This window comes from Ostrea edulis, chromosome 3 (genome assembly GCF_947568905.1).
Source record: "Ostrea edulis chromosome 3, xbOstEdul1.1, whole genome shotgun sequence".
Taxonomy (NCBI): Eukaryota; Metazoa; Mollusca; class Bivalvia; order Ostreida; family Ostreidae; genus Ostrea; species Ostrea edulis.
This window is the reverse complement of record NC_079166.1, coordinates 24,054,307-24,076,616: the sequence shown is the minus strand read 5'-3', so window position 1 is coordinate 24,076,616 and position 22,310 is coordinate 24,054,307. Positions and strand designations below refer to the sequence as shown.

Here is a 22,310-nt window from a genome sequence, read left to right as displayed (position 1 = left end):
ATAATTCTGAACGAAAGGATGCAGTAAATTGCTGGATGTCTGGGGACTGTCTTAAGACCCCTAGTGAGTCCAGAGCAAATCCTAGGTGGTGGGGGGAGTCCCCTGAAACAAGTGCGTTCTGACAAAATAAAAGGTATATTCATGCTTTTTTCGACATTTCTATACAAAATATCATATTTGTGAAGGAAGGGGGGGGGCGCAAGATTTGTTATTGCTAGCTACATACTAGTATGTTCAACTAGTTCTATATGGAACCGGTCGCGGTAGTTCAGTGATATACCCTTTGGTACGTAACCATGAGGTCGCATGTTCGAGTTCTACTCGTGTCATGGCTGCATCCAAGGTTTAACGTAAATATAGCTAATACTTCGCCAAACGCACGGCTATTTAAAAGTGAGAATCACCGATAATGCGACCTTAAAAGCAGACACCCCGTGTTGCTGTTGCGACTGAAGTTGGCACGTTAAAGAACCCCCACTGCTACACCACTGTGCGCTGAGCAAAGTAAGTCTATTTGTGGTACATCACCGGCCTACAGCTGGTGACGGCTAAATATAAGTGGGACCTAAACGAATGAAATCCTTCGTAACAAATCAAAATAAACAATTCATCGGATACAATACAAATGAAAAAATTTGTAATGCAAATGGAAATTATACAATGCAAACGAAAAAATTATATAATACAAATGGAAAATATAGAATACAAATGGTAAATTGTACAATATGAATAGAAAATATAGAATACAAATTTTAAAAAAATAAAATGCAAATCGAAATTATAGAATGCAAATGAAAAATTATACAATGCAAATGGAAAAGATCAAATATTGCAACGTTTGACATGCCATACTTGTACCTCTAATCCGTGCTATCTTATTTTCTCTATTGTCGTTTTGTTTAATTGTACCTCGTGTACCATTCTATCTATGATTGGGGTGGATAAACTTAACAGAAATGTGATAGGTATAATCATAAATCATTACCATAAACCTCATGCACATTGATGTTAAAATGACTGTTCCGTAGTTGCAATTTGTATAGAATGAAACTCACTAGTTTGTACGTCTAGTACAGGAATGACGCTACGATCATTAAGTTTCCAATTTTAATTTCAAATATTATTAACATATTCGGAACATCGTTGTCGAGCTCATTACGTAATGATTATTGTTCTAATGATTATGTTGTAATTGGAGAGCACTTAGAGTCATGTATGAATCTCCTTGGAACTGATCTTCGACCTCCTGAAAGCATCACATTCTAATACCTAACCAAGCACCTCGAACTTAGGGACACTTACAAACCTTCTAAAAATAAAACATCCTCACCTCGTTCCTCTCTAAATCGCGTACCCCCTTAGCCGTGTTAAGAGTAAATACTCAATCAAAGTTCAAATGTCCTGTTGCATTCTTTCGTATAAAATCGGCAATTATTCACTAATCTCGATCAGTTACCGTAAGCTTCGAAGGATTCACAAATAGTTGATAATGAAGCTGTTATGGATTATCATGGCTTGCTATACTCTGAAAACAACTATCTCCACAGGCTCCGTGAATTCCACAGGTACGGACGTGGCTGACAATGTGGCTCTCGGGCAGGACGTCTTCAGACAACTACTGAACCAAGAAACCCTTATTCGAATCAATCTGGTGAAACACGTCCACACTCTGATGCAGGAGATGGTGACACTTAAGGATAACACGTTGAAACTACAGAACAGTTTGGATGAAATATTGATAGGATCGAAAGAGGACCTGAAGTCCACACAGAGAGATATCAAGGCGCTCAAACTTGAAAACCAGAAATTAAAGGAAACCTCAACAGAAATGGAGACGGTGCTAAAGGAACAAAATGAGACAGACATAAAAATTAATAATGCTATTTCGAATCTTCATAAAGATCAACAGAAGTTCGAAAGACAAATGAATGGAAATCTAGATTCTTTAGAAAGAAACGTCACTGGGGCTTTGTCAGGTATCAATGTCAACATGCGTCTATTGTCCATGGCTGTGGTAAATGTTGACAAACGTTCTAATGACCTAAGTAAGCGCCTGGGTGATGTAAATCAGAGCATCCCAGAGCTAATCGAAGAGAAGGGTCGCATGGTGTCAGAAATAGTTAGAAATATGTCCGAACACTTATCAGGTAATGAAATAGCTTACAACATAGTCTTTGTTTCTAGTTTTAATTAATCTTACCCGCCAGAAGTCGTACGTGTTGGACGATCGACACGCATGATTGATTGTCTTCTTGTTTTTTCAGAAGAAACAAATAATACTTTAGAGAACATGAAGTCAGAGTTGGCAGACACACAACAGAATCAGTTAAAAATGGCGGCGGCGGTACTATCTCTAGAATGGTTCAAAAACAACATGTCTAAGGGAAATTGTGGTAATTAATACTAAAACTGAAATTTTGGTAATTAATACTAAAACTGAAAGTGTGGTAATTAATACTAAAACTGAAATTGTGGTAATTAATACTAAAACTGAAATTGTTATAATCAATACTAAAAACTGAAATTGTTGTAAATAATCTTAAAACTGAAATTGTTGTAATTAATACTAAAACTGGAATTGTGATAATAAATTCTAAAACTGAAGTTGTGGTAATTAACACTAAAACTGGGATATTACCTTTAATGAAGGCGTGATCTGGTTTACATGATTTCATGTAATTTATCATCAAAGATTCAAATGATCTATTAAAGTGTCCATGGAAATAAATAAATTCAGTATCGTTCAATGGAAAACATTGCGAAGTAATTTATAGTGGACGGCTCATGATAACCGTCCATTAATGTTCTTAGTTTTGAACATAATATATAAAATAAAATATGATTTTTTTCTATATATTTTCAGATATTTCAAAAAGAGTAGGCTTCACTGCAGGAGTATCGTCATCAAATACACTCTGGTCCTCTGGTAAATTAGTCTTCAACAAAGTGTTGCACAACAAGGGCGCTGGCTACGACTCTTCATCCGGGGTCTTTACAGCGCCCTCTGCTGGGGTCTATGTGTTCTACGTTTCCATTACTTCCTACAGCGACAATGAAATCAACGTCGACATCACTCTAAACGGTTACTCTCAAGTAACTGCCAGGGCCAAAGGGGGCAGTGGTAGAATGAACTACTCGTACTCGTACTCCTACAGTTATCAAACTGGCACAAACATGGCTACCCTTTCATTGAAACGCGGAGACCGGGTTTGGATACAGTATACATCGGGAACGGGATACAGTTCCAAAAGCGTACCAACCACAACATTCTCTGGGTTTTTGATTTGACAGGGATAAGGCGAAAATGCTTAAATACGAGTTACTTATGAGATTCATCACTGTTTGATTATCTTCACCTTTTCGTGTAAACTTAAGATTGTCAGAGCAGATTATTTTGTGGAAATTTTGATGTTGGTTAGACTTGCATGCTTATACAAAATGTACTTTATATGTCTATATAATACTTCCTATTCATTTAAGATTATACTGTATAAAGTCAATCTTTCGATGTTTCACATATTTACTTTTCACTTTCACTTTTTTATGTAATCCATTATACCCGCAGTTTTACCAGTCTTCTCGACCGTTACGGTTATTTGTTTTCTGCAATTTCATTGGTTAAACGGCTTAATGTTGGCTGATCAGATTAAGCGTTTATTTTTAGTATTTTATTGGGGTCTAATATATAACGCGAAATACACGAGATATTTATTCTCTCTCTGCTTGGATCAAGAACCTCTAGGTTTCGACTTTTTACAAGAACTTCGTATCCGTTCTATTCATTCAATTGCGTATATCAGGGGTTTTTTTTTCACCTTGCAATAAGTAAAACTAACGTAGAATTATGATACAGTCTTTATGAGTTCGAGTTTTCTTGACATAATATATGTATATATCCTAGCAGAGTCGAAGGTTACTTAGTGCAAGGTAGAATTAAATATCCCTTACCTGAGTATTTTTCATAGTTAGTAGTTATATATTTGTAGGCTATCTCAGCATTTATATTTAGCCTTAAACTGTATTACTTTGAGGTGTGTGGAGCACGCTGGTGTAGTAAACTGTTTGTTTTTGACAGTGTATGGGAGCTCATTAGTGTTCTAACTTTAGATTTTTCTTATCATTACGGTACATATTTTTCGTCATTGTGATCTTTTGTTTTGGGTATATTTTACATTTCTCTCTGATTATATTCGTTCATTTTCATGGGAAAACTTATTATTTGTTATCATCTTTTCCAAAACCATATTCATTTATGCTTTAATAAATTTGTAAACTTTACAAGGTGTTGAACATAGTCTAGGAATCAATACCAAACCTGGGCACAACACGGAAACAGTGCGTTTCATAATTTATGTACTATAATAAGCCCTTCTGATCCCAAGTACTATTGACAGCGAGCTCTTTTTGTAAGACAAAAAGAACTTGTGCTTTGGGAGAAGCTAGACTTATTTCACTCCCAGCACACACACAAACACACACTTATTACTATTACGTTTCTTTTTTGGTACATGTCGTATGGATCAGGACTTGGTACAAAAGAACTTACGACTTACGACCAACTTTACATACTGGAATTTTCCAGTTTATTGTAAGATCATTCGCTCCAAATGCAAAATATTTTTGTAAAAATTGTTGAAAATTAAGCCTCAGAAAAGTTTTACTTCATTCATTTAAAGTAATAACTGTGTAATAGAATTTAAGACTTGCGACTTTGTCGTAAGTTGTTTTGTAAAACGGGCCCCAGGATTTACGTTACATCTTTGGTGCCGTGTGGACCAGGATTTACGTTACATTTCTGGTGCCGTGTGGACCAGGATTTACGTTACATTTCTGGTACGGTATACGCACTGACTTCCCGTTAGTTCCTTTATTGGGCTACATACATATTCTTAGTAATACAAGAATCAACACTACGCCGTGAGTTACGTCCCTTTGCGGGGTCAGCCAAGGGTCCAATCTAATTAAAATCAGATCCTAGGATACGCTCACAATCGCTATATAATAGAGTATACGGCGCGGATCTATGAAAATTACAAAGGCCAGCATTGGGAAATACAATTTTTAACTGAGAGATGGCGAACAAGGGACGTTACTCGTGCGAAGTATTGATGAGTATATATACTACTCAAAATTTGATAAGGATCATAGATATTTTTATGTTTAAAAAATTAATAACTGCATAACTGGCAATATTGTGTCCAAGTGAAATAAAAAACAAACTTGCACGTGCATTTCATGCCATGGGAAATGCGTTTCTCATCACAGTTTATGCTTTTGCTACCATTGCACGATTTTCACTCAGGCATCGGTGTCTGATTCTTTCTAAAATTTCAAACTCACTTGAGTGTTTACACTACGTTTATCAACACAATGCCCCCATCAACGTGTAAGACGTCGCCTGACGACAGAACAACTGGGCAGATGTATTGGAATGCTTGACGCTGGCTATTCACAACGTGACGTTGCAAATGCACTAAACGTCAGCCCGAGCGTTGTAAACAGGGCCTGGAACCGACAGCAAACTTTTGGTACAGAAGCACACCGACATGGGGGTGGTCGTCAGAGGTCGACAACCCAACGCCAAGACCATTTTATGGCTCTTCAGGCACGACGTCATCCCTTCTGGACAGCAACCAGCCTTCGTAACGACCTCCTGAACGCCTAGGGGGTGAATGTGTCCACTCAGACGATACGGAATCGGCTTCACAATGCAGGTCTCAACTCGAGAAGGACATGTGTTCGAGTCCCTCTGACTGTTCGACACCGGCGGGAGCGATTGGACTGGGCTGAAGATCATGTCACTTGGACACAGAACGATTGGGTTCAAGTTCTGTTCACCGATGAGTCCAGGTATTGTTTGGACTTTACAGACAAGAGGCACCGAGTGTGGCGACTACAACGTGAACGTTTCCATGATGCCAACATCAGTGAACATGACCGTTATGGTGGTGGTTCCATCATGGTCTGGGGTGGAATCAGCAGGGATGGAAGAACAGATCTTCATGTCCTGGAGAGAGGAACAATGACGGGGTGCGGTACCGGGATGAGATCCTCGATGTTTACGTCAGACCCTACGCTGGTGCTGTTGGCCCTGAGTTCATCCTGATGGATGATAACGCCCGTCCTCATCGTGCCAGGGTGGTGGAGCAGTACCTTCAGCAGGAGACAATTGTCCGTATGGACTGGCCAGAGCGCTCGCCGGACTTGAACCCGATTGAGCATGTATGGAACATGCTGCAGGTTGCCCTTTCACGCCGTACAGCACAACCCACGACTTTGGCAGAGCTCGGAAACGCCCTCGTGGAAGAGTGGAACAACCTTCCCATTGGAAACATCCGGGTGCTTATTAACAGCATGGCTCGACGTTGTCAAGCCGTCATTGATGCAAGGGGAGGCCATACCCGGTATTGACACTTCATCGACTAAGTGTAATGATGGACTATCCCCAAAATCTGTGTAATTCTTTCTCTGGTTTGCTGTTAACCTTTTGTAATAAAATGCCTTTTGGTGTTGTTATCAGATTTCAAGCATTCCGTATTGATAAAAGTTCATGCTGTTCATGAATTTTCATTCATAACCTGAGTAAACACGTTTCTGAGTCAAATTTATGTCTTTTGTTATGTTAGTGGTAAATTACACACATATAACCTAGTGATCCTTATCAAATTTTGAGTAGTATATATGGTACACCACGAGATGTCAAGTTAACAATCTAATTAAAATTAGATCTTCCTCAACCGTTACACTGCAGAAGGATCTTATTTTAATTTGATTGCCAAATTAACATACACTCAAATTACATTTTCATTTAATTATTGCGCACCATCTCTTTAGATAATTCTAGACATAATATCTCGACTTCTATTCGACACCAACGATGCCATATTGCGCACATTAATAGAATTATTAAAGATATATTTGATTCAGATAATTGATATAGTTTGTTCTAATCAAATGTGCTGAATTATTGTTTTCTTGGTATCATTAATAAGTAATGAATTATCAAAAAAAATATTTGTATTGAATTTAGAGGTATCTTTGATTTCATTGATGTGCAAACAAAGTGGTAAGGGAAGACATGGTTGCACCTTAAGGTTGATCGATCCCCATGTGATGTCATAGGTTTCAGCAAAATCTTTATTTAATTAAATTTTGCGCATGATAGAAATATATCTTTCAGAGGAATTTTATTCACTGAATAAAATAAAAAATTTGCGATTTTTTTATGTTGATATATATCTGTTTTTGTATGTCCGACATCTTTAAAGGGGTGGTAACATACACATTTTCTTTGGTTATTGATTAGATTAAACTATATGGAAATTAATAGTTTTTCCACTTTTAACCATTAATATTAATAAGTTACATGAGGATCGACCCACCTTAAACGCCATTTTTAATGTTTTGGAATTGATTATTTACCATGACTTAAAATTCATTTTAAAAAATATTATTAGAAATGAGAAACTGAAACAACCGATGAACCCGAGTTAGTGGTTTAAAAAAAAAAAACAGGTCACAAGCGCAACAATAGCAGTATACTTATCGGACCAATTTTAATGACTTTTAAAAACGTGGTTTAAAGCATTAATTTTGTATTTCTAACCATACAATTTTCCAATAAACGTATGTGCAGTACTTGCAAGTGTAATTTATCATTTCAAAATATGTACTCAAATTCTTTTTAAAACCTTAAATTCATAATACAGCTGTTGAAATGTCTGAAAGTGAAAACACATTTCCTCAAACTGATTTTATGTCCATCAGATAAAATATTAAAAATGTGCTTTAAAGCAATAGAAGCTGTAACTGACGGCAATTAAATTGAAAAATAAAAGAACGAATATCGAACATAATTGTGATTGAATATATATAACTTCATAGAATCAGAGTGAACCTGAAGCAATCAACCTGTCAAATTAATAGCAGAAAATGTCGATTGATGAATCTTTGTCATCCTTTCAGCAATTCCTGCTCGTAATCTCCAATCTACATTGCTTCGGAGGTTAAAAGTTCGGAAAGAAGCGGGAGGCACTGACCACGTGTCAGATTTGTAAACAATTTAACAGGCCAATTTTATAGAAAATTCACTATCAAAATTTCATTTGAGTGGCACATTTGTGTAATTATTACTTTCTTACACTTCTAGTATTTCTTGTCATTCAAACAAACGAAACGTGAACTTACTCACGTCAGTTTCCATCTTTGTATATGACGTCGGTCTCAGCAACCCGATTATGTCGGACAATCCATCTTTCCCATGTCCTTGTATACGACGCAATGGTGATTTATACGAAACGCTCATTGCAAGTATGCTCTCGTACAAAATTTCCTTGTTTATTTTGCTGAATTTTTCTTCAGATCTTGAAAAATGCCATGCAACATTTCCTTCTCAAATATTTCTTCGCTAAGGATAGCGGTTTCACGAGTTAAATTGTTAATATCTACTCTTTTACTTGTTTATGTAGATATAACCTGATAACTAAGACGCACCTTTCTCAGGCTCTGAATGTTTGGTTGTTACATGTGTGGACGTGTTGTACAAAGTACAGCAATTAAGTGAAATCCCGAGTGATTCAGATTACACTTAATACCTATTTCTAATCATATTTATCAATCGTATTGGCATTACCGCACTTTTAAACTTTGTAACCTAATTTACTCTGTATCCCAAGCACTATGAACTGGAGTTCTCTCATTGCAGTTCTCTGATCTTTATTCAGACTTACCTTTGCGGCTCAGTTTACAAGAACTGTTCTTTCTCGTCTTCTTTGCAGTTTAATTAACTTCATAAGTTTTTAATGCGTTTAACTTGTGTTATGGTAATTATTCTATATAACAAAATGTTATCATATACATGAAAAGCAAATAAACATATGGAAATTTTACAATCTAGTTCGTTGTCAGTGTGAACTATATCACTTTGTGCATGTTCATTAAAAGAAATAGTGAACTCTTTGTCATAATGGTTTTCCGAGTACTAGACGGCTTGTAAGCCATAGAAACGTCCACAGAAATGCTATGAACATGAGATCCCACAATTACAAATCGTTTACTTGATATTCTCGAGTCCTTGACCTGAAAAAGAAATCATTCTGGAACATTAATAGGTGTTTTCTGAGAAAATAGCAGGATACTTTTCTGGCAAGTGCTAGATTTACATGTCTGACTGGACAAGATCCCACACAATTCCACGGCAGACGAAATCCTTAATAAAGAAACAAAGAACCTTCTTTTCTCATGAAGTACTGTGTATACTGATTTTATTCACAATCGATACACGGTACTGAAGATCATTCAAAGCAACATTGGAGTTGTTACTATAAACTTCACACACTTTGTTTCAACAGTTGTCTATAAAGTAATGTTCCCACACAGTTCCGAGTGATGGCTAGCTATATCTTGGCTGTCTGGGAGAGAGATTGTAGCTGAGTCAAGCATGACTGGATGTTCTTCTTTTCCTATAGAAATACATAAAATGAACAAAATCAATAAAACTGAATCAAAATACCACCAGAATTATACCTGTCATGTAAGTTTTAATCAAATCTGTTCATCAGTGTTAAAGATCTACTCTGGACAAGTTATGTCTATGGATGGACAAGGAGGAGGAGGAGGAGGAGGGTGTTAGACCTTTCTGATGCCCTTTACTGACCAGATCTGGAGTGATGCTCTGGACGACTTGGTCTGTAATCCATTGGATCATGTGATCTTTCTCTAGCTCCGCCTTTGTCACTCCTAGCGACATCTGGCAATCCTGTCAACAAAGGCCACACTTAAGTAAACTAGTATTCCCACAGAGAAGTCAATCCCTTAATGTTGATCCACACAAACATCTAGATTAACAGAGACGTTAACCCCATAATGGAGCTCAACACAAACATCTAGATCAACACAGGGAAATCAACCCCTTAATGGGGCTCTACACAAACACAGACATCCAGACTGGAGCAGACATCAATTTTTCAAAACCAATCAGATGTCATAACAAGTCATCAAAATCTCTGATCAGATTCCGCTTTCTATCATTAGATCATACATGGTATCAACACTTCACACAACTTCCCCTGTCTGCCATCTTGTAGTGAAAAAATCGTATTTCCCTCCATTGGCCTTCGCAACTTTCTGATCTATACCTTTGACAATTCAATTGCAGTCAACAATAATGGCTGGGTGGGGTAACCCATAAACTTGTATTAAAATTTAATAATTAGCTATAATTAAGTTAGGAATTGTAATACATGTATTTTACATTTGGTAGGATAAAGAAGACAAATTTGGCTTTTCTAAGACTGGGATTTGGCTGACCCTGCAAAAGGACATAACTCACAGGAAGTGTTGATATGTGTATTAAGAAACCACATTTATACAGCGAATGCACTGAGCAGCAAATGTAATAGTGTATTATTGATATTTTACCTGAAATCAGAAGAAAGGGAACAGATATCTTACCAGTCTGGCTTTAACTTCGCCATATACTTGTTTAAGCCTGTCTCTGTAGTTATTCTCTAGCTGTAAATCTACATTTTCCTGAAAGAAAACACAGATGCTTCCATCATTCAGTTTTTATTTACTTACAACAAATTAATTTTGGAGACTATAAAACTGCACATTATAATTGTAAGAACATAAGGCCATTCTATGAAACGGTACATTATGTAAGAACATAAGGTAATTTGCTACAAAAAACAAAACATTTGATGTGTAGGATATATATTTTTAGCTTATTCTGGTTGTAATTAGAGCAAAATATTAGGAATTGCGATTATTTCTATGATGTTTAAAAGTTGTGAGATATTGCCCCTCCCTTCATTACATGTTTTACTTTAATGACCCCAATCTTTCCACGTAAAGGAAGATGAGAGCAATAGACACTCTAACATAGGAATTCGACATGTTAAGTATTTGAGGTTCTTGATAAGAAGAACTTTCCATTTATTTCTATTGGTAAAATAACAATTTGTACGTTGTTGAGCACAGACATTTCTCATTTACATTGTATACCCTTCATCAATCATATGTTGTAGAGCTCGGGCAGCTGCCGTACCACGATGTTATACAGAGTAGGACTGAAACGATACGCCCCCTTTACAATACGATACACATTGCAATAATTACGCCACGATTCAATATTTTCAACATGATACATGTATATTATAGAAGAAACCAATGATAACTTTAGAAAAACATGTAATTTCGTCGACTCAGTCACAATTTCAAAACTAAGCTATTTCCAAAACCTCTGAACGTTAAAATGCCCGTTGTCTCTGTAGTTTAAACTGATAAGTTCATTACTGTTTTTGTCAGACTCAAGACTAATGAGAGCCTGACCATTATCGGGCACCATTCTGTCCCTCGTGCATGAAAACTAATAAGTACAGGTCAAGCCCAATGATTTTACCAAACCTCAAAATGTATGGAACCGAAGATCAAGGCAATGAATCAAACATTGGATATAGCGTTTATATTGCACAGTATCGATACTTAGGTGAATTGTTTCAGCCCTCCTACAGAGTTTAATACTCACCATTTGTACGTCGTAGAGTTTGGGTAGCTGCTGAATCATGTCCTTGGTTTGCTGTGCTGTGGCGATGCAGGCACTTACATGATCCTTCTTGCTTTGTATTGGGTTAATGAAATAAACGTCATTTAATTTCTGCAAAATAATAAAGCAGACATGTATGTATCAAATAAGTTTTCACCTATTTAAAATTGTGACAGAATCTCAAACTGATAAAATAGTTTACTTAATGTTGTTCACCAAAAAATGCAGAACATTTTCACGCAGATCACTACCAAACCTGAATATCTGTATTCACATATTTATAAGTGGGGTAGTAATCATTGTGTGGGGTAAGAATTACCTGCTTGAGTTCTATGAAAAGAGGACCTACCTTTATCATGTATAGACTGACATACCTTAACAAGCTGTGGTATTCTGTTCGTGTATAGACTGACATACCTTAACAAGCTATGGTATTCTGTTCGTGTATAGGCTGACATACCTTAACAAGCTGTGGTATTCTGTTCGTGTATAGGTTGACATACCTTAACAAGCTGTGGTATTCTGTTCGTGTATAGACTGACATACCTTAACAAGCTGTGGTATTCTGTTCATGTATAGACTAACATACCTTAACAAGCTGTGGTATTCTGTTCGTGTATAGGCTGACATACCTTAACAAGCTGTGGTATTCTGTTTGTGCATAGACTGACATACCTTAACAAGCTGTGGTATTCTGTTCGTGTATAGACAGACGTACCTTAACAAGCTGTGGTATTCTGTTCGTGCATAGACAGACATACCTTAACAAGCTGTGGTATTCTGTTCGTGTATAGACTGACATACCTTAACAAGCTGTGGTATTCTGTTCATGTATAGGCTGACATACCTTAACAAGTTGTGGTATTCTGTTTGTGTATAGACTGACATACCTTAACAAGCTGTGGTATTCTGTTCGTGTAAAGACTGACATACCTTAACAAGCTGTGGTATTCTGTTCGTGTATAGACTGACATACCTTAACAAGCTGTGGTATTCTGTTCGTGTATAGACTGACATACCTTTACAAGCTGTGGTATTCTGTTCGTGTATAGACTGACATACCTTAACAAGCTGTGGTATTCTGTTCGTGTATAGACTGACATACCTTAACAAGCTGTGGTATTCTGTTCGTGTATAGACTGACATACCTTAAAAGCTGTGGTATTCTGTTCGTGTATAGACTGACATACCTTAACAAGCTGTGGTATTCTGTTGTCCAGATTCCTCCTGATTGGCGGCAATCGGGTAAAACCCCAAAGAAGAGGGGCGTACAGGAAGTAGGCGAGGCCATATGTGCTGACAATGAGGCCCTTAGCAACGGCGGCCGCGAACCCACCAACAGTTAGAACGTAGAATCCTGTAAACATATACATACAATTTGAATGTAAAATTTTATAAACTAAAATAAAAGAAACACTAGCAGAGTACCAATGTAGTAATGAATCAGTTAAATTGATAGCAAGCCTGATATGCATAATGTTGATATGATACTGTGATACAGATCAAAAAGTCATTAATCTGAAATGTTTCTGAGTGTGGCATAACTTTTGACCTTATTTTTCTAGTAATTTTCATTTATTATTAATTTCTAATGAATGAGCTACTTGTTAATACAATGACAATGATATAAAACAAACTGTCACTACAAAATGAACAAAATGTGTTTGTGAAACACAGATGCCCTCATATGCCCAAACTCCAAAGTTGAGGTTATGAGTTCAAATATAAAAGTCTTGTCACAAAGGAATTTGCATTTGAATACGAAAGCCTGAACATTAAATGTTCAAAAGTCATGCCCAAGGTTTAAGATTTTCATGAGTTTTCCTATGAGGAAGTTTTCATTGAAAAGAATCTGGAGTTTAGTTTCTCCATTGGCAACTTCACACACGTGTAGCAATATTCCATTATCACCTGCACATAATGGTCTTAATGTCTCTCAACTGATTCGATACATGAGGACATGCTCTGTACGAGGTGGATTATCGACTGCTAAGCTGATGTTCAAAAGGTTTCAACAGTCTTGTAACTCTTGCTCAAAGTCAGCATTTTGCCAATTCTATGGTCGTTATAATGATCTGATTTGTAAATACAAGCCATCACCGAGGTGAATGCAGTCTGATTTATTTCATAACAACTGTTATGCCATTCTCCACATGTTCAATCAGACTACAGATTACTTTGTTTGACTTATCAGAATGTAGAGCTTGCGTCAGGTGTGACCTGTCAACAGGGGATGCTTACTCCTCCTAGACACCCGATTCCACCCCTGGTATATCCTGGGTCCATGTGTGCCCTTTTTCTAATTTTTTATTCTTTAAAGGAGTTACGAGATTAATCACTGTTTGTTATCTACACTAAGCTGATAAATGTGACAGTCTATCACACACAAAGTTCACTAGTTCTCTACCTGTAAAAACCTATCACACACAAACTTCACTAGTTCTCTACCTGTGACAGCCTATCACACACAAACTTCACTAGTTCTCTACCTGTAACAATCTATCACACACAAACTTCACTAGTTCTCTACCTGTGACAGCCTATCACACACAAACTTCACTAGTTCTCTACCTGTAACAGCCTATCACACACAAACTTCACTAGTTCTCTACCTGTAAAAACCTATCACACACAAACTTCACTAGTTCTCTACCTGTGACAGCCTATCACACACAAACTTCACTAGTACTCTACCTGTAACAATCTATCACACACAAACTTCACTAGTTCTCTACCTGTGACAGCCTATCACACACAAACTTCACTAGTTCTCTACCTGTAACAATCTATCACACACAAACTTCACTAGTTCTCTACCTGTGACAGCCTATCACACACAAACTTCACTAGTACTCTACCTGTGACAATCTATCACACACAAACTTCACTAGTTCTCTACCTGTGACAGCCTATCACACACAAACTTCACTAGTTCTCTACCTGTAACAATCTATCACACACAAACTTCACTAGTTCTCTACCTGTAACAGCCTATCACACACAAACTTCACTAGTTCTCTACCTGTAACAATCTATCACACACAAACTTCACTAGTTCTCTACCTGTAACAATCTATCACACACAAACTTCACTAGTTCTCTACCTGTAACAATCTATCACACACAAACTTCACTAGTTCTCTACCTGTGACAACCTATCACACACAAACTTCACTAGTACTCTACCTGTGACACCACTGTAGGGTACCATGGCATCAAACACATTCCTGGGGATAAACTTGTGAGCTGTCTCAGGCATAGGTACTGTGCCTGGGTTCACGAAACTAGGAAAGTTTGTCATGTCTCGCTGGGGTCCAAACAGAACCTTGTTCGCCCAGGCCCACTGCTTCCGCAGGTCAAACGGAGCAATGTCTTTCTCGTCCTCTGGTGGCTCAAAGCTTTTCTCGATCATTTGTCTTTTGGTGGCACCAACAGGAATGCGAACATACTCCACACAAACATTACCTAACAATACAATCAGATTATTACAATTAATGTTAATATCTAACAATACAATCTGATTATTACAATACATATATATTATTATTACAGTAACTTGATCCAAAGAGTCCGATCAGTGCACTCAGAGCTGGTCACGAAGGCCAGATAATAGCCTCAGTTAAAATCCACCTATGACGTCATTCTTTTGTTCGAACACTCCATTATTTTTCAGGAATGGAGAGTTCGGAAAGTAGGTCAACCTTTATACAAGTAGATATAAATGCATGCAACAAAAGAATGAAAAACGTAAGACATGATTAAAATTAAATTAAAATTTAGTTTTTATTAATGTTTACAGTGGATTTTAAGTGGGTCAATGTACTCGTATCACTCCATTCCTTAAAAGCAATACTTTTAAGGAATGGAGCGATACTCGTATTAACCCTTACGTAATGTATGGCTGCAAAAAAGTCGGTGATTATGTAATAAAGTACATTGGACAGTTGTGTACCCTGCTGTGGTCAATTGTTTAACATTTAAAGTCTTATTCATTATTGTGTTATCATCTCCACATTAATGTCAATTCTTAACCACAGAACCGACCGGTAATTAAATTGGCCGTATTATTGTGTATTATGTATATACATCAATTGTTTGTTTTTGCGGCCAAGCTCGTTGATTACAAGATTTTGATGTGTTTGATTTTAGTTTGAATATTTCATAAATGATGCGGTCGGTCACCATTGATATGGACATAGCAATTTTAATAAATAATTTTCTTTGAAGTTCATTGCGCAACAGTATATAAATGCTAATCTCATAAGACTATGCACCGCATTCTATTTTGACACTAAACTTGTAGCTTCTGACCCTAGTCAGTCTAAAATTCAAAAAGTATCTATGTTTGGCTTTACTGTCAACCCCACCTGCTCAAACATCTGATTCTGTCCAAATTGCAAAATCTTCCTTACCAAAACAGAAATTTAATAGGGAATGGTTGAGATACGACTCTAAATTGGGTTTGATGTTTTGTGACATCTGTATTTCGGGCAATGAACACAATCTTTTCACTGAGGGGTGTAGCATCATGAAGTTTATATTTATATGATTTATTATCTGATTTTGATTTCCATAATATAATTTATCAAACAAATCAACTTATTATTTCAGAAAGAAGTGTTTAGGTATGGTAGCTGGATATGATTAAGTAATGTAACTGATTCAAAATGCTAAAATCAGTGTAATGAATAAAATAATATGATGGAAATAATTGTAAAGCATGATATTATTTGCGCTGCGCCGCACCCCGAAAAAGTGGCGAAAGGGAATTTTGGTCCAGTGGGAGCACTGATACTGACATGGGAATTAATTTGCCCTTCCTCCAATCATCCATCTCAAGTGTATAAAAAAATTGTAAAAATTACCAGACTGAGCATATAAAAATACCAATTATCCAACACAAACTCCCTTCTGATAAGCTAAAAGGTAATTTAAAAAACACGAGTTAAAATCATTGTATTCAGTGCTGCCGAACTTCAGAGAACACAGTGTCGGGATAAGTAGGAAGGGGGATTAATGCTTTTCTTACCTCCACGCTTGAGTAGGAATTTTTCCGGGGGATAGAGCTTGGTGGGACTGTTGTAGGCCTCCCTGAACCATTGCTTCTCCTGTTGGGCGAGGTCTGGCCTAGTCATGTAGTGGACATTCGTCCAGTCCTCCTGTTTGGCTAGTCTCTCCACCACTTCACTGTCTTTGGGTGGATCCAGGACCACCCAGCCATCTTCCTCTTTCCATAGGGGTGGATCCGAGAGGGCCTTACTGTCTGTGGTTTGCACGGAGGTCGATGCAGTTTTACATCTTGCTTGGTTTAAACTCAATCTACACAGAAATGTAAACAAACCATGTTTATCAAGGAGTATCAATTGATTTTCAGCATTCAAATAGAGCATTTGATATTCAAGGGAGCTATCTGCCTACATGGGATACCAGAAGTGACATTGTCCATGGCCATCAGGACAAACAAGGGGAATGAGACAAAAAGTGTTCATAAAAAAACAGTTGAACATTCCTGGTTATATGCATCATGAGGATTGTTTTCATGGTGGATCAATGGAATAAATATAGAAATTACTGAATCAGAAAAAAACTCTGGGGTGTGAGACGATAATAGCAAAACTTTAGAGCTATTTTGAATTCAAGTCTTGAGTAAAATTTCATTTCGTATTCTGTGTTTTTAATAGGGCCGATATGGTATAACCCCTATTATAATTATTATTACAGATGAAATTATCAGTGCCAGTGAAAAATTATAGACGTTTACGGAGACTGTCAAGGAGGCGAAAATAAAATATGTTTCTGTTTTCCCAACTCAACCTACATTTTTGTTGTCAACCCTAAATATCTTATTTATGATATATATGTAAATAAAAGAAAATTAAAATCCTGAATTTGAAAAAAAAAGCAATTTCTTTTTGCATTTGAGTTTCTCTGAAAAATTTCCATTTTATATACTATTTATCTTAAAAATGTGTGAAAAATATTTGCAATGTATATAGGCATGTATTGGCGTCGGTGGCCTAGTGGTTAGGCCATCAGACTCTCAACCGAAAGGTCGTGGGTTCAAATCCTGGCCGCGGTAGGGCCGACGTGTCCTTGGGAAAGGCACTTTACATGAATTTCCTCACTCCATCCAAATGTAAAAGGGGTACCTGGCTATAGACAGTGAAAGATATTGTTAGAATGTTAGTGCTCTAACGCTTGTAACGGCAGCTTGCACTGTATGCTTCGTAGCAGGCCGAGAAAGTTCTAGATTGATATAAGGTCTGCCTGGGTAATAATGCATTGTAAAGCGCTTTGAGCAACATATGCTGGAAAAAGCGCTATATAAAACCAATCAATATTATTATTATTATTATTTAAACATATCAAAAATTATAAAGATTTCAAATAAAATGTTTTACAGACATGATTGTACAGAGATAGAAAGAGCGGAGTGGGGGTTTGGTGGTCCTCCCCCAGCGTAGTATCTACCGGGCAGCGCCCCTAGATCTGGGGGTTCAGGGGGCCTTTGGCCACCGGTCGAAAATAGATATTTTTGACTTCAAGAGGCTTTTCAGAAAATTAATTCTGTGAACCAATTTTGAGGTTTTAAGCTCTACAAAAATGTCAATAATATCAATTATGGACTGTTTAGCAGGGAGACATCACAAATTAGCAGGTCTGAGTAGGTTTATCACCCGAGGGCACCTATGCTAAACAGTCCATAATAGTTTTATTATCCTGAAGAACCTGAACATTAAAAAAAAGTATCACACATTTATGGACTTTTACCGTGTATCTTTTTTTCATTTAAAACATCAACAGATTCATAATAACTTTCTCTGCAGAAAATTCTGATAACTTTTCAATAGTTTTCGAGGGGCGAAATCAATGTTACCCTCAACTACATACATTATTTTGTTTTACACTCAAAGTCATACATTTATTAGATATATATGTTAACGAAAGCAAAGCATTGAGGTTTGAGAAAGTTAAACGAGAGAAAGCTTTCAATTGTGATGTTACAGTGGAATGACGCAAAGACATAATGTCAAACGTAAACATTTCGTAACATATTTCAAGACAAAAATGTAAACATCAAGTGAAATGCAAAATTGCATTAGAATGGAAATATTTTTCCTCTCTCGATTGTGATTTGTTACCGTTAATGTTGACGCTGAAGTTTATGATCAACGATCCCGCATATTTTCATTTTTAAAAGAGCTTTCTCACTTGTACCATTGGAAGTTATCTTCTAAAGGGAGACAACACAGTTGTCACCCTGCGCGTGAGGGAGACATCACAAATTGTCTCCCTCCATGTGATCAGCCTCGACCAATGAAATTGACTGTATTATTCTGAAGGATAATAATAGCAAGTATCAGTTCCTTAACTTATTCTCAGGCGAAGGTCATATGCAAATTTTCCATCACTTGATTGATTATATATTGTTTAACGTCCCTCTCGAGAATATTTCACTCACATGGAGACATCACGTCACCATTGCCAGTTAAGGGCTGCAAAATTAGCCCTATGCTCGGCACTTAAAGCCTTTGAGCACGGAGGGATCTTTATCATGCCACACCTGCTGTGAAACGGGAACTCAGTTTTGCAGTCTCATCCGAAGGACTGCCCCATTTAGTTGCCTTTTGCGACAAGTAAGGGGTACTGGGGACCTATTCTTACCCGGATCCCCACGGGTATCCATCACTAGACTAAAAGGTTCTTCAAAAGATGGACCTTTGCAATGGCATTATAAACATTACTGTCTTCTCTTTGTACTACTTTTACGAACAATTTTGTAAGGCCCCCATGTTTACAATCAGTGTTCATTTTGCTGATTGGCCTATATTGTAATGATTCAACCAATCAACGAGAATACAAGAAAGAAATACTGACCGCTATGTAAATTCAAAGTCAAAACCGGATATTCCGGAAAATAAGATTTGTAAATGGTGAACTTTAGTGAGCAACCTAGAAATTTACAGAAGCGGAATTTCTATATAGAGAACGGATTTTTCTTGTCCGAAAAGCGGAATTCCGTTTTAATGGGGAGAAAAACCATGTCTGATTTTAATAAAATAAAATGGTTTACTTACCTACACTACCTAATTTTTGGGGGAGTGAAATAAGAAATACTCATATATATTTTATTTTGGCCAGACCAAAAAAAAAAGAAGCTAAGATTAAGCTAAATATTACAGAACATTGATTTTCAGTACAAAACATTGTAAAGTAACTGATTTGATTATCAAGTCAACACATAATGGTGCTCCGTCTTATTTTTACAAACCTGTTAAGCCCAGTCAAATGAGTCACTCCTTGGTTTTTACCTGCAAAATAAAACTCCACAAATTAGCTTCTTCACATTTCTTCAAAGTCTAGTTCTGTCAGTGTTGAGGAATTCTTTTAAAAGATTTAAAGCTAATGTTAAATTAAAAAAAAACCCACCAAGTCCCCCCCCCCCTTTCCAACCACAGTAAGAATGCTCCCATACACCCATAATGTAGCAGAAAATTGCAGAATTGCTCCGAAATGATTTTAAAATCACCAACTAAATAACAGTGTAAATTCAAAGATAAAATTGAATACACCCAACCTCAATGATAATTTGTAAGTCCTTATCACTGTATAATATTGTAAAATAACACTGTAAACTGACACTTTCAAATGTCACTTTTCTCATTTCAAACTGACTGCTATTTTACTGAAAACTGTAATATCTCCAGATTTGAGAGCTGTGCACTTTCACAATGTCAAGTTCTGGTAAAATGGAAGCTGTATACTGTACAGCGAAATTCAAACTCGTAGGTTTTAGTTCTCTTCCTACGGTACTTGAAATAGAATTAATGGCGAATCAGTTGTGAAGGTAACTTTTTCTCATTGTATCAAGCTAAAGATATGTGACATGAAGTCACATGATATTACAGAAACATGAACTGAGTGCAATTTTCATTTTGCTACATTGCGGGTATATGGGACGCAGGACACTATCACTATAGCAATAGATCCCCCCCCCCCCCCCCCCCCCCCAAACTTTCCAGAGTAGTTGAAAATGTCTAAATAAAAAAAATCTCTTCTAACAGTTCTATCAATTCCTACTTAACTTTTTGGGTACAGAACCCTTACAGAAAAAAGATAAGGTGGTTATCGAATGAAAGATCAAAGGCACGTAAAGGACACGATAGTTTTTTAGAATTGCCGAGGAAATTCGAGTTTAATCATTTTCCACTATTTTCAACACCAAACTTCGGAAATTCTATCAACGTGGAAATTTAATCGTGCAACGACCTACATATTTATCTTGATGTTTCGTTTTAAGATGGAAAAATCATTACCTAAGCTGTTACACACGGTTCGAAGCATTTCGGCAACCGTCAGTGACCTTACTGTAGGTAGTTGCCCGGATGTTCTTCTGCACCATAAGTTGTACCGAATATCATTCTTGCGGCTAAGATTTTTTTTTATTATTATTATTTAATTTGATCTGCAAATTTATTTCATTTAACTGACATTGGCATAATCAGAGTAAACCGGGTGTTCGAGGATGTACACAGATTTTTAAATATTTAACACAGCGATATAATTATAATAAAATCAAAGTACTGAAAGTAATGATAGATACGGCATGCGTCTTTAGCTGCAATAATGTAGCCCTCTCTAAATTTTATTTTTTTTTGCAAGATCGTAAATACCGAGTTAGCGGAACTCTCTTGTAAAGAAGTCCGAAAAAGCGTGTCGATCTTGGGCATTTTTTGTTTATTCAAAACATGGCATCGGAAACGATTTAACCTCCATGTGCTTTCCACAATTAAAAACATTTTTAAATGAAAGGTGTGTAAAAACGTCTGGATACAGGAACATGGACTTCTGAATTTAGCTCGCAAAGCTATATATTTTGACGCAAGCTCTTCTCAGCTTCGGGAATTTTCTGGCTGACAGTAGTGGGGGGAAAATTTTTTAAAAAATCCACATTTCCATTAAAGTCTATCAGTTGTGGATATCTCTGCGTATTATGTTTCTTTCTTGAATCATTACTACAGTCTAATGCAATGCAATGATAGTACACCATTGTTAAAATCGGGTGAATCAATCACGACAAAAGTTGCAGAACTGGTATCATTTACCAACATGCCCAAATTCTCGCATACTCTGGGTCTCGCGAGACTTTGAATGGGGAAAGTAAAATTTAAAACCAAGACGGAAAAAGTAGTCGCGATCTTGCGTATTGTAGCCTTATCCCGAAAACGTCAGAATAAAAAAAAAATGGATAGGGCTACATTATTGCAGCTAATGCGTCTTAGAAATCATGATAGCATGGAATCAATTCTAAGTTATGTAAGATACCATATAGGTTAAAGTAAATCTGAAATGCTTGTTTATCAAAGTGAAAATAGCGAACAAGGATTAATCTCATAAATAAATTGAATGAAAAGGTGAAGTTAACGAACAGTGGTCAATCTCATAATTCCTATATAAGGAATACAAATTAAAGTTACAACGCGTGTTTCTATACATCTTTTTTTTTCTCTCAGCAAAATTAATTCTTTTTATGCCTAAAACTACTTTAAATGTGTTTTTGATGAAATATTTTGCTTAATTTTTTTTTTAGTTTGAAATCGGTGAAATTCAAATCTTGCGAAATGCATAGTTACTTTCGCTATTTTACGCTCCTTGGAACGACTATTGTGTGCCATCGTTCGCGCTCTGACCTCGATGGAATTACTGATTGCTAACTTTAAAGTATTCTCGTCAAGATATATTCCGATATTTGAAGAAGCATAAA

At 36.7% G+C, this 22,310-nt stretch overlaps 2 protein-coding genes across 2 annotated transcripts; one reads left to right on the top strand and one right to left on the bottom strand.

Moving 5' to 3' along the window:
* The first annotated feature begins 1,426 nt into the window (after window positions 1-1,426).
* Window positions 1,427-4,278, top strand: LOC125674758 (uncharacterized). The gene is made up of 3 exons (XM_048912033.2): window positions 1,427-2,147; window positions 2,265-2,393; window positions 2,864-4,278. The coding sequence occupies exons 1-3, from the start codon at window positions 1,490-1,492 to the stop codon at window positions 3,286-3,288; spliced, it is 1,212 nt and encodes a 403-aa protein (XP_048767990.1). The 5' UTR covers window positions 1,427-1,489; the 3' UTR covers window positions 3,289-4,278.
* Window positions 4,279-9,233: 4,955 nt separating this feature from the next.
* On the bottom strand, window positions 9,234-20,983 carry LOC125674760 (ATP synthase F(0) complex subunit B1, mitochondrial-like). Its single transcript, XM_048912036.2, has 9 exons — window positions 20,863-20,983; window positions 19,818-19,857; window positions 16,575-16,864; window positions 14,732-15,010; window positions 12,736-12,902; window positions 11,528-11,656; window positions 10,453-10,530; window positions 9,656-9,757; window positions 9,234-9,461 (listed from the first exon to the last, which is right to left on the bottom strand). The coding sequence occupies exons 1-9, from the start codon at window positions 20,888-20,890 to the stop codon at window positions 9,396-9,398; spliced, it is 1,179 nt and encodes a 392-aa protein (XP_048767993.1). The 5' UTR covers window positions 20,891-20,983; the 3' UTR covers window positions 9,234-9,395.
* Between the last annotated feature and the right edge of the window lie 1,327 nt (window positions 20,984-22,310).

Coding starts and splice junctions, on each gene's coding strand:
- LOC125674758 (XM_048912033.2), top strand. CDS start 1,490: ATGAAGCTGTTATGGATTATCATGGCTTGCTATACTCTGAAAACAACT. Junction 2,148..2,264: donor TATGTCCGAACACTTATCAG/GTAATGAAATAG, acceptor TTGTTTTTTCAG/AAGAAACAAATAATACTTTA. Junction 2,394..2,863: donor CATGTCTAAGGGAAATTGTG/GTAATTAATACT, acceptor ATATATTTTCAG/ATATTTCAAAAAGAGTAGGC.
- LOC125674760 (XM_048912036.2), bottom strand. CDS start 20,890: ATGCTTCGAACCGTGTGTAACAGCTTAG. Junction 10,531..11,527: donor AACTCTACGACGTACAAATG/GTGAGTATTAAA, acceptor GTTTTCTTTCAG/GAAAATGTAGATTTACAGCT. Junction 9,462..9,655: donor AGAGCATCACTCCAGATCTG/GTCAGTAAAGGG, acceptor GTATTTCTATAG/GAAAAGAAGAACATCCAGTC.